The following is a 16,286-nucleotide window of genomic DNA, read 5'->3' as shown; positions in this document are numbered from 1 at the left end:
CTTACCTTTCCACATTCCATCTCTTAACACAACACACAGTCCTTTAGGTGTTCCAATTCCAGTGTACTCTTCGACGTAGACTCGCATGCCACAGTGGTTTGGCAAAGAATGCAGGCTGGTTTGTCATTCTGTCTCTGTTTTGGTGTGGTGTCGCATAACTCGCATTCCCGCTTCAAAAGTTAGCCAGTTGCACCCTAATGAATCACTCTTTCAGTCAGGAATCGCAAAGCAGGGCTGTCCGACTGGTTCCTGGCTTGAGAGAGGGGGGGGGGGGGGTAGAACTACGTATCTGTCCATCCCAGCCTGTGCCATTGCTAGAGTGAAACTAGGCTTTCAGTGTTGGTAGTTTCCTCCTTACCTGCCTCATCTCCACCCCTCTTGCAAATCAAAATGTATTTATTATTTAGACGTTGTCATTAATCACAACCTAACTGTTTTTGGAGAGGATTAGTTTAGCTGTGACCCTGAAAATGGAATAGGTTAGAATATTTCAGTTTGCATATACAAAGTTGGTATGTACATATGGAAATTATACCAACTGTAACATAAACCTTCTCTATCACGCACATATATAAACTGGTACAACAATAAGGAGTTCAATAAGTAACACCAATGTGTTGTCTTATTTTGAAGCTCTGGCAATTATTGTATTTTTTTTGTTGATCCCAATAAAGATTTAAGTATTTGAGTAATTACATCTGAATTAAAGTTGGAATCAGAGTTGGAATAGCGGTTTAAGTTATTAAATTCATAAAGCCTACAATAAACAAAACAATATAGGTTAAGACATGTCTTTGTGCAAATAATCTATACACAGGCTGCAGTTAACCTCCATTAAAATACATGGAGTGGTATGTGATGGAAAAATCTACATGTTTATAACTCAGGCCTTGTTCTTTCCTTTCGTGTATTGTCTTGCCATCCTGCCTTTCCCCAGAGAGAGTTCATTGACCTTTGTGCTTGATTCAGCCACCACAAGTGAGCGATGTCGTCAAAATGTTAACCCATGTGCTCTGGTCAGCTGTCCCACCTTCCTCCTCAAAGTCAATCAAAATGTTAACCCTTATGCTGTGGTCAGCTGTCCCAACTTCCTTAGAGTCACCACAAAGGAGAAGACATCCTCTTAGGCACTCTTCTGCTTGATAAGAACACAGGCAACTCTGTGTCTTGGGTAAACATCACTTGATTTGATTATTGACATCTGCAATGTGGGGAGGATCTGAAAACGGTATAAATAACTCTGTCAAACTGTATTCTGGACTCACTCTGCTAGAGAGGAGTCTAAAGTATGGATTAAACCTAGGATAATTGTCTGCCAAGTATTGTGTGCTTTTTTGCATTAGGAAATCTCATCTGTCCTAGACGAAATATCTGTTAAAGGAAATTGCCACGACAGGTATTACCCTTATTTATATTCAGGTTCAGATGTGTGTGTGTGTGTTATGGTGGCGCAAGCGATGTGTGTGACTGTTTTTCATTCTCGGTCTCCTCATGACGATGGGTGCATATTTTAATGGGCCTGTTGAGCGCCGGGGGATGCGGTCCCATAGGAGTTGCAAAGCCCTGCACCCACAACACCCTACCCTTTTGTCTCCTTCATGTTCCATATTCTGAGTCACTGGCATATGTCAGCTATGCTCTTCCTGCAATCCAGCCTGAGTACAGATGTAGTAAACAATACAAAACGACAATCAGCTCTTAGCAACCACCAATGCGCACATAGCCACACGCACACAGGGACAAACATACACACGCATAATACAAACACACCTTCAGAGCACGTCCCCACGCCTACCTTTCTCGACTGGGCTTGTTGGTGCTCACGCCCGTACCTGTTGGCTGAGCCGGGCAGACACCTGTCACACAGAGAGTACTTTCTCTCTGCGAACACACACGCACACACACACACACACATAGACACATTCTGACTTGACACAGGACTTAACCAGCGTTTATATTCAGCTAGGTGGACATTGGTCTCTTCTTCTGAGCACGTTGGGACAATAAAAGCAGGTAGGTGGCCAGTTTGTGGCTATTCATGACATTTATTCTTACACTTATACGTAGGTCATTCAATTGTAATGTTATTTTTGGATCCTGTTGTTCACTAGATACTGTAGTCTAAAGTCCAAGTGTCTGAAAGAGATTTCAACATTTATGGATCTGTTTGTTTGTGTGTGCTTCCATGGGCTAAGTGTGTGTGGAGAGTTAACCAACTCGTACATTGCATTATGGAATGATTTATTCTGGTTTGTTCCATCTGAGGTCAGATTGGAAGTAGACCAATCTTTCCTGTTCCTCATTTGAAACACGGGTAATTGTTCTTTTGTCATATTGACTCGAGAACAGAGCTAAATTCACCATGTTTGTTCTGGCATAAGCTGCCTTTCACAATAACCCTTAGTGTCATTTTGGTGAAGTATTTTATTTTTTCAGAGATCAGCAGCCAAAGGAGTTTCAACAAATTGTGTTTGCATTTTTACTTTGGCAGCTTTCCAGCTCTTTTGTCTAAGCCTTGCTTGGTGTGAATACTTTCAGATTAAGAATTCACTAGAGTTGCAGTTGGTTTTACTATTATTTTGATTTACAAATTTCCAGGGGAGTTCTGTCGATGTGGGAATAGTCTGTGACTGTATAATTCATGAGTTAAGAGGCGTTGGGACAATGAAACAACACACAATGAAGGCTTTTGAGTGGAGGTTTCAGCTCTTGAAATTATGAAAAAAAAGTGTTATGTTTTTATCAGCTCTCAGATCTGACAAACATGCATAAGTACACACACACAAATACAAACACACAAAGACAAACACACAAACACACACACACACACACACACACACACACACACACACACACACACACACACACACCCACCCACCCATAAATCAATCCATCCACATTTGGGACACTGCAGCTGGTTAGAAAAGTGGCAGGACAGGATACTCTGCATGTCTAAAGGACAAGCCTAAATGATAGCTAACAAAGCAAATATCCTTCATTAGCATCTTCAGGACCAGGATACTATTTGACTTATTTGGACCAATGAATTGCTATAGGGTCATTGACTGTCATTCAGATTTTCCGCCATTTACATTGTTTTTGAGTTTTTTCTGTGTTTTGTTTTAGGTCATTTATACACCAAGTAAAGGTGTAAAAAGAGAGGCACATACCTGAAGAACAGCCATGTCTAAAGGTGAGCAGACAAGATCTGGTCTATGTGTGGGAAAATGTGTCTCCAGCCGTAAAAAATAGGTTGCTTGCTTCATTCCAGGTGAATTCTATGGATGTCACTGACACACCTGTAACAATCATGTTGTCACCATTTTCGAAAAGTTAGCAATCAGTGACTCACTGCAAATCAGAATCCATCCACTCTATGATGTATGCAAGACATTTTCTTTGATGAAAAACGGTGTGTGCGTGCGTGCGTGTATGAGATGATAAAGTTATACTTGAGCAATCCCAGAAGGGAGGAACGAGAGCCGAGCGCTGCTTGCAGCACTCACCTAATTAAAACAAGTGTAGGCCATGCGTGTGTAACGACCCTGTGTGCTCTGCGTGCCAGAGGGGGACCGAGCATCAGTATTTCGTACCACCAAGGTGCGCACCAAGTTCAAGGGAGACAAGAGCTGGATGCAGCGTGGCAGCCAGGCGGAAACCAGCGTTGAAGAGAAGCCATGGTGAGAAGAAGCGTGACGCTATTAAAGTTGTTTCTCCTGTGCACAACAGACCCTTTTTGTAGGTGTACACACAGGCGTCGCTCATAACACTTTACATGGGTCTGAGACTTTCATGCACAGGCGATAAAGACTAAACGAGTGCGGTCTACCTGTGCACTGTTGTATCCTAGGTTTGTCACTGGTTTGTCCTGCATGAAAGTAGCAGACCCATAATTAATGTTATGAGCGACAGCTCTGTTGGTCCTACGATGAAACCTATTTGAAAAGGCGTCTACCGATGTGGTACTCTGCACATGGGTTTCTTTTGCCGTGTGTATTGATGAAGCTTACGGTCTCACTGCAGGATGGCTGAGGTCCGAGCCAGTCGTCTGGGTACAGCACAGCAGGAGTCCAGCCCAGAGGCATCCCCCAGCCCCTCCACGGCGCCGGTCGACAAGCCCACATTAGAAAAGTAAAACATGCACTTCATGACTATTGAATTGACCATATTACATTCAGAGCAGAGTCGTCTTGGATTGTTTAACCAAACCTGTTATTTGTTATTGATATTTTTTATGTATTTTTTATTTTCTATTCAGAACACCCAGCTCTGGTTATTTGATCAGGCAAGTAGAAACATCCCCCCCCACACACACACATACACACACACACACACACACACACACACACACACACACACACACACACACACACACACACACACACACACACACACACACACACACACACACACACACAATTACAATTTATGCAAATTTATGCACTCACATACACAATTGGAATTTATGCACACACACACACACACACACACACGTTCTTTGAATTAAGATTATCTGAATGACATTAACTGTATCCAATGTACATTTTTTTTGAAGGGGTATTTTCACTAAAACAGAAAACAAGCCCGCTCCCACCTCAACGACAAATGGCTTCAGGTAAAAACCCTTTGATCCATGTGCTCATAATGATGTGACGGTCTCAAACCATTACACAACTTGAACAAAAATGTAATTCCACAGCCACACCCCGCACTGTGAAACCACCAGGCCCGGTTAAGAAGTACACTTTAAGCCCAGATGAACTGCTTGTCATCGTGACTCAGAGTGAATCACATTAAGCTATGATGTTAAACGAGATCGTCCTTCTGTTGCAGAACCTCCCCGGCCGTGGTGCGCCCTGCCCCGCTGGCCCCCAGAGCGAGCCCGCCGGCTCCGACCGAGGGCCTGCTCAGTGAGGAGGAGCACGAGAAGCGGTAAGACAGAAGCGACAGACAGGTGGCGGTGGAAGAAGCCACGCTTGTGTAATGAAGTTGCGAGATTCTGATCACATGAGCAGCGCCGCCGCTCCCCATACACAGAGTACACAGAACGCGTAGGGCCCCAAGTACCTGGGGGGCCCCCAAGTACCTGGGGGGGGGGGCCCAAAATGAAGGTTGCTAATTATTACATTACAATTTTCAAAATAAATAAATGAATTACGAACAGGTCCACCGTTGTTATTTCGCATCGGAGGCGGAGCACCCTTTATCAGCGCAGCGCAGTCCCCAACAACCAGCGGACGTACAACCCCCCCGCCAACAATCTGCGCGTAGGGCCCCCAAAAGCTTAGCAGCGGCCCTGCACATGAGCATTATAATAAGTCATCCTTCCCTCACACAGGACTGAGGCGGCCAGCAACGTTTTGAAGAAATCCTCGGTCAGACAGCGGTCCTATGTGCTTTCGGCTGCCAAGAAATTTGAGTAAGTGTTTTTCTGCTATTAACACGTCGACTGTGACTAACGGCTAACCCGAACATTAACAAAACTGTTAAACTGGTTTTATTTGCTTTTGACACACCCATGGAAGACCAATGTAATTTCAAAAATCCTTAGATAGATAGAAGATAGTGTATGAATAGCTAGATCTAATGGATGTCTTTATTTTGTTTGTGTGTGTGTGCGTCCCCCTACAACCTCTCACAACAACTTCCCACTGAAGGTCTACAGAAAAAGAGCCAGACACTTCAATCAACAGCAGTCCATCTTTTGTTGCCAAAAGGTAAAAACTGTCCTTCCTATCTCCAGCACTATGAGGGTAAACAGCAGAAAGCCTCAGCCATTATTCCAATAAATGTGTTGTGTGTTTTTATGTGTGCACATGCGCCACACATACATTTGTGAGTGCATGTGTGTGTGTGTGTGTCCTCCTTCAATCCTTCAATGCTGCCCAGTATATTTATGTGTGTGTGTTCAAATCGTTCCCAACAGGGTGGAGATAACGGATGACGATGAGACTGAAGCACCTGCAGCTACTGAACCCCAAACGATCCTGTCCATCTCCCCCACCCCTCCCTCTCCCCCTGCTCCTGTCCCAGCCTCTAGCCCTGCTCCTCCCCCTTCTCCTCTCCCGGCCTCTACCCCTGCTCCTACCCCGGCCTCTACCCCTGCCTCTGATCCTGCTCCTACCCCTGCCTCTGACCCTGCTCCTACCCCTGCCTCTGACCCTGCTCCTACCCCGGCCTCTACCCCTGCCTCTACCCCTGCCTCTGACCCTGCTCCTACCCCTGCCTCTGACCCTGCTCCTACCCCTGCCTCTGACCCTGCTCCTACCCCTGCTCCTACCCCTGCCTCTGCCCCCGCTCCTACCCCTGCCTCTGACCCTGCTCCTCTCCTGGTCTCTGCCCCCGCTCCTCTCCCACCCAGTCACTCTTCTCCTCTCCCATTCCGTGTCCCACCCCAGCTCCCAGCCCGTCCCACACCGCAGACATTGTGAGTCCCCCCCCCCCCCCCCCCCGCCCCCTTCTTGCCATGAAATCAACAACACTACATTTTTAGGAATCCACCTTTAGCTTAGTTTTCAGAAGTATAGTATACTTCAGCATTGTGGTTCCACTCATTCACTTCCTCTCCTGTGTGTGTGTGTGTGTGTGTGTGTGTGTGTGTGTGTGTGTGTGTGTGTGGGATGGATGTACAGAGAGAAAACAAGTGTGGAAACAGTGGCGGTGGAAGAAGAGGTGAAGGCGGATGAGCCGGTGGCTGTGGCCCCCAAGCCCGTGGCCCCCGAGCCCGTCACCCCCGAGCTTGTGGCCCCCGAGCTTGTGGCCCCCGAACCCGTCACCCCCGAGCCCGTCACCCCCGAGCTTGTGGCCCCCGAGCTTGTGGCCCCCGAACCCGTGGCCCCTGAGCCCGCGGAGGAAGCGTCCGCGTGCGTGGCGCTCCCCCAGGAGGACGAACCGGTGGCGTTCACCTTGGCGACGGTGGAGGACGACGACCCGTTCAAGGACATGAAACCTGGGTGCACCAAGGTGGCCACCCTGCTCCCCGTGCTGACACTGGAGCCCCAGGAGGCGGGGCCCTCGTCCTGGGAACGGGAGCTGTGCGAGATCAAAGACGCGGGCCCGTTGCGGTCTGCGCCCTCCCCGGTCGCTCAAACCCCGGTCCAAGAAGAATCCGCTGTTTGTGAGCCGCTGTCCCCAAACAAGACCAGGTCAGACTCTCCCGCATGCCTTAAAAAATGATTTGACTCTCACAGCTCACGGGGGTCATCAGACCAGAACGGTAGAAATATTGACTCGAGGATTTTTTGCTTATTTTATACTGTTTGAATTTCAGCACATTCAACGAGGTGAAGTGTGTAAACATGCCTTCGCTTTCGGATGGTTACTTTATCACCGGCATCCTCGGAATGTTTCTCCTCATTCTTTGAATGTGTGCGGTGGAATGTTTACTTCAGGGTTTGCCTGGGGTTCGTGGGATTTCACCTTCTCCCTCTTTCGCCAACAGTTCTGGCGGTGACACGCTTACTGAATTGTCAGACACTCTCATTTTCTTCGACAAACGCTCGACGAGGTATGTGCTAGATACATATGGCCGGCTTTGAGTCAACAGCCACAAACACCTGCTTATCGTTTTGCACATTTTTCTCTGTTGTTTTTTTTACGTAATTCTTTTATTTTATTGGCAGTCTGTTGGACAGTCCGATTGAAGCTGTGATGCCTGAACCTACCAGTCCAGTTTCAAAAAGGTACATAAAATATGTACTCTTCAGGATGGAATATTAATTATAACCGCATATTTAACATAATCACCATAACCAGGTATGTTGATTATGTTAAATGTGTAAAAAAAAAAACAATACAAACACAAGTTAACTTTGTTCCAGTTTGCCAGTGGATGAGTCATCTTTGGTATCAACAAGCCCTGTTACAAGCCCAGTACTACCCAAAGAATGGTAAAACACCAACTTCCTCATACACACCACAGTGGGAACCAGTTGCAACTGACAAAACACTTGTTTGTCTTCACCCTTTGTATTTCAATTGACTGTCTTGTGACTCTGTCAGTTAGTGTGTTTGCTTATTACAAGTATTGTTGCGTGAGAGTGTTTGGGAGAATGAAACTAAATGTGATTTTCTCTGACAGTGTTGTGGAGGAACCAGTCCCAGAGATCAGCAACTGCATAGTAATGACCGATGACCTTCTAGCTCTCACCGAAGGGTTAGTTTCAATAATTGTTTAAAACATAAATGTCACTCGTAAAATGGTCACAAGGTGGCACTGTTGAACCAATAATGAAAGCCTGTCTTCCCTTTATCTGGAAAATGTCCTTCAATCTTTGTAATCCTACCTAGGCCTGAGGAGTTGGTCCAACCGGTTCCTTCTAGCCCGGGTCTCTGGAGTCAGGATCTGCTTGGCGGAGCAGAGAGGTACATGAGGAACAAAAAATATTATTTACAAATTGTAGGCCATGGTAAGCTTGTTGACATTCTACTGTGAGAAGTGGTTCCTTATCCGATACCTAGTAACTTCGATATCGCACAGTGAAACCAACGTGATGCCTTTTGTGTTCAACCATTCATACGTGACGTTTCAGCCTCTCAGGCCCAGTGGGTAACAGCCTGGACCTCCTCGCCCAAGACGTCATCCCCATTAACACAGAGGAGCACAGGTGAGGGTCGATCTGAAGCCAAACCTCCTGCATTCCTCCTCCTCCTCCTCCTCCTCCTCCATTCCTCCCTTTTGTATTCATTATGTTTATCATACCGAGCTGGAGTGGGACAATGAGCCTTGCCGCGAGCTGCAAGGTCGACAGACTACAACTACAACTAATTTGCACGTACACACACACACACACACACACACACACACACACACACACACACACATACACGTACACACATGCGCAACTACACACACTAAACACACTACACACATTCCAAATTAACCACTTGAATGGTGTTAACAAATTCCCAGCGTTTCTTGGCCAAAGGAAGGCCGCTCATACTCATATTGTAGGCTTACTATAGTCCCTACAACCCTTTTTTTTTTACTAAGAAATGTGTATTTGATGTCTCTCAGCCCGAGCACCGATGTGAAGGAGAGGACACAAGAATGGGAACAGATGTTTATAGACACACAGAGGTAAAAGGAAGGAAAAAAGTTGATGGATAATCAAATGTAAAATATGGTAAATGTAATTCCAAACATAATTCCTTGACTCTGATTATGTCTCTGAATTATACGATTCTATTACATCCTGGATTTGACAGATTGCATTTCCTAACTTTCACAACTGTATAATCATTGTTCTGCCTCTTTGCTTGACAGCCCAACAGAGACATTCACCGCGACGACTACTGATTTAAGGTACACATACGCGCACTTGAACACACCCAGGCACACAACCAACACACACACAAACACACCGACACGCACGCACGCACGCACGCACCCATCAGTAGCTTAGTGGGTCACAAGCCCTCCTAATGTAATGGAATAGTAAATAGCGCATGAGGAACGCTGTCCTGACCCGTGTTCGCTTCCCCTTTTTCTGCTCCTGTCATGCCGAAAATCTGTCCCCCCTTCTCCACCCGTCATCTGTTTTTGTCTCATGATCCACTAGCAGAACCGAAAACTACCCGGCCTCCTGGGGCTCACAGGGCATAACCACCACAGTCTCCACATCAAGGTCATTTGCGCTGTGTTGAGGGTTCCAGTTTGGCCCTTCTTGTCCTCCTGTGTGAGGTCGCTGTGGCAGCATGAGCGGCGCGCATAGTCTTTTGTTCACAATCAAACACACAAGACTGTAATTGCCGACACACTTTTCATCCCGGGGAACATGAAATAACCACGACACAGTGCTAAATAACTGAGGATGTTTCTGCGGCAGCTCCCCCGCAAAAATGGTCGAAACTCGCATCGCTTTCATTTTATTTTTTTCATCTTGTTTCACAAGGGTAACCTTGAAACACCTTAATGTGGATGAGAAGCAGCTTGCTAAATATTGATGTCTTGCAAAGTTCACATATTGGTGATCATTGACTTAGACAAGAAATCCCAGGGGGTGAAGGAAATCAACGGGCCTCACCACAAAGCCAAGGAATTGTTTTGGCATTTGTCAAAGATGCACAGCCTCTGATTGTGATTAATTTTCGCCCCAAATCCCTCTGTCTTCCTATTTACCATTCAACGTGCATTAAATCTTTCCATCGTGCGTCAATGTGATCAAAATTCCTGCGACGGCGCAACGCGTTGACAATTGGGAGTGAAATCAGTGTGAAATTGTTTTTCAGCTCGACTGATCCGTTTGATCCATATCCGATAGGGACCACATCTCCTAACAGGTAATCATATTGGTTTGGAGCTGTGACTGTTCTTTCCCAGCCAGCCAGATGGCATCTCGCTATGCATAATGCAGCAGTTTCTGATTATGAGCCACTTTTCTTTATCACAGCACTTCTGACCCGATGCCGCCTCTCTCGGCCCATTCCATCAAGAGGTACGGGGGAGAATGAGAATGCAAATGCGGGTCCGCTCCATATTGGATACGTGGCACTCGTACCGCCCATAGGTTGCAATCTAATACGATGGTGCAAATGCTTCACCTTGTACCTGCGCTGTAATGAACTATTATCAGCACGGCTCCATGGCGATACATAGCATACCTACAACGACGCTTTGTGCAGTTGTTATGTAAATGCTGAGGTTGTGTCTCTCTCTCTCCCCCCCCCCCACCCCCCTGCCCCCACCTTTTTTTGCTGCAGCTCTGTCACTCTCATGTCACCTGAAGAAGAGCTGAACTCAGGATCCAGGTATGGCTTAGTACTGCAGAGGTTCTACAATTGCAAGGACACGACTTTCATCAAACTCTACTAGACTAGTGTCTGAGAGAATGTTCAGTTCAGTCTTCGGTTTAATTTCAAATTGATTGAGATTTAGTGTTCAATATAATTTTTACCCGGCGGTGAGCATGTATTTTGGAAGAGTTACAAAGACCTGATGAGGTTTGGTGTGTGGCTGTGTTTTTGTGTGGTGTGTGTGCGTGTCTGTGTGTGTGTGTGTGCCCACGTGTGTATGTATGTGTGTGTGTGTGTGGCTGACAGTGAGAGCACTCATGCCTTGGAGGCCCTGGCAGACGACGTCATCCCGATCGACACAGACACCAAAAGGTAATGGAATTACTGTTTGCCAAATTGCCTCGACTGCCTGCGACTTAGGCAGGGGACGGGAGAAAAAGAAAGAGGGAAGAAAATACGAGTCAGACAGAATGTTTCTCCTCACCCTTCACAGAGAAGCGACGTCCTGTGTTCATGTGTCATAACTTCACCAGCCTTCTCTCTCTCTCTCTCTCTCTCTCTCTCTCTCTCTCTCTCTCTCTCTCTCTCTCTCTCTCTCTCTCTCTCTCTCTCTCTCTCTCTCTCTCTCTCTCTCTCTCTCTCTCTCTCTCTCTCTCTCTCTCTCTCTCTCTCTCTCTCTCTCTCTCTCTCTCTCTCTCTCTCTCTCTCTCTCTCTCTCTCTCTCTCTCTCTGTGTCATGTTGACGCCTCAGCCTGGGTTCCCGGCATTCCTGGGCACGCACATGGGAGACCGACACATCCACTGACGAGAGGTGATGATGTCTAGCTCACACGAATGTTCCAAACACACACACACGCACGCACACGCACACGCACAAGCACACACACACACACACACACACACACACACACACACACACACACACACACACACACACACACACACACACACACACACACACACACACACACACACACACACACACACACAGCCACCCATTCCACTTCCTCCTTACATCCCAGCGTGCCACGCTTGATTCATCCGGAGCCATCCATCCTTGTCTATGAAGGTCTCCCTCTCACTCTCTCTCTCTCTCTCTCTCTGTGTTCCTCCCAGACAAGAGGATGTGCCTGCAAGCCGCGGAGAAGATCAACAGACACTGGTCACGTTTGAGAGGAAGTAAGTCGTCTCGTTGTTAAAAGCCCTCGCCCGCGTACAGTATCTGCTCCATTTATTCATGATCTCCCCCCAACCACCACCACCAACACCACCATCCCACCATCCCCACGTGCCCTCCAGCCCGTTTCCATTTTCCCAACTACATTGAAGAAATAAGGCCTTTTTTTTTGCAATTTGACCACTCAGCTCACTGGGCCAGAAGAGATTGTGTGCTCTTGTCAGTCTAGTGTTCTTGAAAATAGGTCACACACACACACACACACACACACACACACACACACACACACACACTTTGTGTATATATGTGTGCATTACTTCTTTAGGCTGGCCGGTTACATTGTGCGTTGAGAGTACATTTTGATGTCAGGGCTCAATAACCCATATACTGTACGATGTGTTTGTGCTTAAGGTCCCTGGAGAATGACTCCCCATGGGACAGATGGACATCACCCAGTGTCGTTACAGAGGAGGAGGAACAGGAGGAAGAAAGGTATTGGGATACAGTCAATATGAACAATATGAACAAGCTTTATACCAAAGCCACAACCACCGTGATTTGCACACACAGAGCGAGACTGTTGCCGTGGGCTACATCCACACTTTAGTGGATTTGGTTTGAAAAACCCCAAAACAATTTAGTACCGTATTAGAAATCATCTTCCGTCCGTACTTCATGCCGGGAAACCCATGGGGGGGGGCATTTGTGTATACTTGCGGATCTACTCTGCAGACGATTGCTTAGTTGCAGAAAATACGAGGGAGGAAGAACGGCGAAATAGTGGAAAGTAAAAACAGAGATTTCATTGCTTGGACCGGCGCGCGAGGTGTTGAATGCGGACTGGCCTTGACGTGGCCTTAGTGTCTTGTGTCAACACGATAACCAGTGTGAAAACCTCTCAACCAGATAACGACCGTCATGTTCGCTCCGTCTAGCCGGGTTTCGCCGTGCGTGTTCAACCGTCCGTCAGCCCGCGCTGAGCTGTCACCGACGTCCACAAACTGTCCCCCGACGTCAAAATGAAAACGCGCACTGAACCCGACCAGATATTTAAAACGGCACGTATCCGCGGCGTCTCAGAGCTGTCACCGTCCTCCCGCTCTACTTGTACTGTACGACGTACAGTAAGGCAAAGGGAGAAACATCCTTCTACCGAGTGTCCTGCTCAGCACTACTGGCAGATGTGATACAAACCCAGAGATGTTCCTTTGTTTTGTAGCCCCGAGGGGACGGAAACACAGGCTGTCACCACCGTCACAACCCTCAGGTGAGAAGCTCTCTACTCCTGACAAGTGTGTTAAGAAAGGAACTGCATTCCTACAGGGAAAGTGTGTGTGTGTGTGTGTGTGTGTGTGTGCGTCTGTGCGTGCACGACTGAGATGAAATAATGAGATGAAGAAATGTTACTTTTTACATTTAACGGTACTCCTTTGAGGACAACTTATGGACAAGTACAAGTTCAGCAGAAAGAAGACAAAGATTAAGACAGATGGACTGCGGGGGTGGTGGGTAATGCTTGCTGACAATGGGAGCAGACCACAATTTGTGTGAAACCGTAAAGAAAGCGAGATCCTATCGCCTCTTTCCTGCACCGCAGAAGATAAATATATCTTTCGTACCTTCTAGGGAAACATACAGTGAGCCAGAGCCAGCCATGGATTGGTGAGTTTTTTTCTTTTTGCTTCATCTGATCTATAAAACCCAGTGAAACCCACAGCCATGGACAGGATCTTCCAGGGCCTGTTCATGCTCATGCACTTTACGGGCGGTAAGGCGCAACTGTTTCTTAAGGCAGAGACGCACGCTTCGACATTTACATGCTATTACATTAAAAGTACGTTAGAGGAGTGCATTGCTACGCGGTCATTCGTAGATAAGTATTGTCTTTATTGCCGCAACATGAGCTTAATGGATGTTGAAGCTTATTTTATGAGGTGCATCATCATTAGTTCACTCAACGTGTGGTGTGTATATATAGATATATGGATATGTATATCTATATTTATCTATACAAATAAATACATCTAGTATCCCTTTTTCACATGCGACTCTGTTATCCTCCCCGGGAGTTGTGATAAAGCTATCTGAGGGCAAAGCACTAGGAAAGAGATTTGGGACAAAGCCCGTTTGTGAAAGCCGCTGCAGCCTCCTAAGTACACTAGTGGTGTGGATCTAAGGTGACCTGCAAGTGTTTTACACGAGGTCACATCGTGGACTCGTGGAGAATAAACTTCCCATGTTTACTTAGACCCAGTTTCCTCCTCCTTCCTCCTCCCTCTCTGATCACCCAGCCCGCTCTCCCCAGATGTTAAATTAATGGTGTGTGTTAAGAGTGGTCCTCCTCATGTCAAGCCGCAGGCTGTTAGGAGGGAGCACGCTATTAAGAAGGTGATGAGGAAAAAAAATGTGATTATCTGATAATCTACACGAGCCAGATGTAAACCGTCCTTATCGCCAGGGCTACCCCTCAACACTCTTGTCAGTCGTTAAGACAGCCGACTACAAACACTACCGCACCAACACTTAATGCGCAGCAATGTCACCCGCAGTTCCAAAGCGGATTCCAGCGGCGTGACTACAGAGGAAAGCCAGCGAGCAGACACACCTGAGCCCAAGAAGTAAGCCAATTGCAGACCGCCGACTGTATTAAAAAATGAATTATCGGGCGTCGGGTGTGACGTTCTATTTCGATTAATGTTGTTTTCACACCAATACTTTTCCTTTCGTCTCACTCCCAAACTGTCAACTCCTTCCCATCAGGCCGTTTGTGTACGTGAAGGAGTGCGTTAACGCCACGGAGACGTCTCTGCACAACGCCTCGGACGGCGCTGGAAGGTAGGACCCGATATGCATCTTTGTTTTTGTATTAAAACAGTGGCCTCTGCCTTTTTCACATGCAGTATTTTTTTTTTTGGATCGGATCAGTTTTGCTTGACGAATCCCCTGCTTTCCCCTCCACAGTGGCTCTGAGATCCAGACATCAAACTCTGACGGTTATTCCTACAGCTCGCCCACCTCCTACGCCAGGTAAATTCCACTTACTCTACTACTTTTGAAAAATGGTCCGTCCCCACACCCCGCACCCCGCCTCTGTGCTGCCGTCTCACCGCAGAAGCGTGTCCACACACCGTGTTAGACTCAGCTCTGTGTCTCTCTCCCTCTCTCCCTCTCTGCCTCTGCAGGACCGCTTTGTCATCCACCTGTAACTACTGCGGAGAGCTTGTGGGAAACGAGGCCAAGATCACCATCGAACATCTCAATATCAACTGCCACCCCGACTGCTTCAAGGTAGCGGACCCTCATCCACCCACCCAACACGCTGTCATTTACAACATGGTGTAGCATCACGGGTAGTCTGGTAGGGGTGGGGTGATTGACTCCCAGGCGAACCCTCCATGTCTGCACGTCTACCTGAAGGCATCTTAGCATGAGATGAGCTCACTAATGACATTTCGATCGCGTTATTAGTGTTCATTCGTAAGGATCGTCAGGTCTAGATTCTAGACTAGAGGCTCCTCATTTTCCTACTGAAATACATTAGTGAGATGTACAGCATTGTTGGAACACTGACACACTTTGCCACAACTTTTTAGAACTTGTTTTCCCCCCTTGCGTCTCTGCAGTGCGGCGTGTGCAGCCGGCCTATGGGGGACCTCCTCTACAGCATGTTCCTCCACGCCGGTGTCGTCCACTGCGAGAGCTGCTACTCCGCCCTGGACTGAACATACATGTGCCCTCCAAGGCCCCGCCCACTCCCATCCCACCCTTCCTTCTGGACGTGCATGTGAAATCAAAAGGCTAAGGCCCCGTCCCAATACCTCCCCTAACCCTAGATTTTTGCCCTAACCCTATATTTTGCGCGTTCTCGTGTAGGGGTAGGGTGTCCCATTACTGTAGGGAGCAAGGGGGAGTGCTATTTTGCCCTTAAAATCAACCCTCAAAACGTAGTGAGGTCCGATGCAGGCTTAAAACGAAGTGGAAGATTTACTGTTGAGGGCAAACCAAGTGGAAGTTTTAAAGGGGGAGAAAAATGGGACAGGGCCTTAGTCACAGGTTCTTTGCATTATCCTATAGCATTGCTCTTTGTTATGTAAGGCTAAAACTACTGTGGATGCCGTTAGTTTGAACGTTTGGATTTCCACATTGCAATCCTTTAGTTTTTAAGTTTGCTTTTCTTTCTCTCCGATGGTGGATTGGTGTCTGTTCCAGTACACTATGAAGGATTTGTCTCTCACACAATGAAGCTGTGAATAGACTAAAGCTGTTTTTGGGGTATGATACACCATATGGTAGTAAATGGGATGAATATACATAAAATATCATTTTTATAAAAAGTAAACTTTTTATTTCTTGATGTACAAAATATGTTCACTTT

The 16,286-nt window shown here is 46.9% G+C and overlaps 1 protein-coding gene across 2 annotated transcripts; it reads left to right on the top strand.

Annotated features, from left to right (window-relative positions):
• Positions 1-1,813: 1,813 nt before the first annotated feature.
• Positions 1,814-16,216, top strand: znf185 (zinc finger protein 185 with LIM domain). Of its 2 annotated transcripts, XM_084468969.1 has the most exons (33): positions 1,814-2,013; positions 3,127-3,193; positions 3,566-3,680; positions 4,024-4,131; positions 4,259-4,285; positions 4,556-4,615; positions 4,834-4,932; positions 5,339-5,419; positions 5,658-5,717; positions 5,927-6,427; positions 6,633-7,145; positions 7,442-7,507; positions 7,623-7,682; positions 7,821-7,889; positions 8,081-8,155; positions 8,290-8,364; positions 8,532-8,606; positions 9,017-9,079; positions 9,266-9,304; positions 10,231-10,281; positions 10,392-10,436; positions 10,702-10,749; positions 11,041-11,106; positions 11,486-11,545; positions 11,851-11,913; positions 12,323-12,403; positions 13,131-13,178; positions 13,538-13,573; positions 14,461-14,529; positions 14,672-14,746; positions 14,873-14,938; positions 15,094-15,199; positions 15,535-16,216. In XM_084468969.1, exons 2-33 carry the CDS (start codon positions 3,184-3,186, stop codon positions 15,631-15,633), a joined length of 3,009 nt encoding a protein of 1,002 aa, XP_084325095.1. In that variant the 5' UTR covers positions 1,814-2,013; positions 3,127-3,183; the 3' UTR covers positions 15,634-16,216. The 2 variants fall into 2 exon arrangements, with proteins under 2 accessions (XP_084325095.1, XP_084325094.1); XM_084468968.1 differs by lacking the exon at positions 1,814-2,013 and having other exon boundaries at positions 2,910-3,193.
• Positions 16,217-16,286: the final 70 nt, after the last annotated feature.

The sequence above is a fragment of the Micromesistius poutassou genome (assembly GCF_964030765.1).
Source record: "Micromesistius poutassou genome assembly, chromosome: 6".
NCBI classification, from domain to species: domain Eukaryota; kingdom Metazoa; phylum Chordata; class Actinopteri; order Gadiformes; family Gadidae; genus Micromesistius; species Micromesistius poutassou.
The sequence above is the reverse complement of the archived record's forward strand: the minus strand, read 5'-3'. Positions and strand labels throughout refer to the sequence as shown.

What these genes read in the sequence shown, in the direction of transcription:
- znf185 (XM_084468969.1), top strand. An exon ending in GACACATCCACTGACGAGAG is followed by an intron (nt 11,546 to 11,850) that starts GTGATGATGTCT and finishes TGTTCCTCCCAG; the next exon opens with ACAAGAGGATGTGCCTGCAA. An exon ending in GCCTCGGACGGCGCTGGAAG is followed by an intron (nt 14,747 to 14,872) that starts GTAGGACCCGAT and finishes TCCCCTCCACAG; the next exon opens with TGGCTCTGAGATCCAGACAT.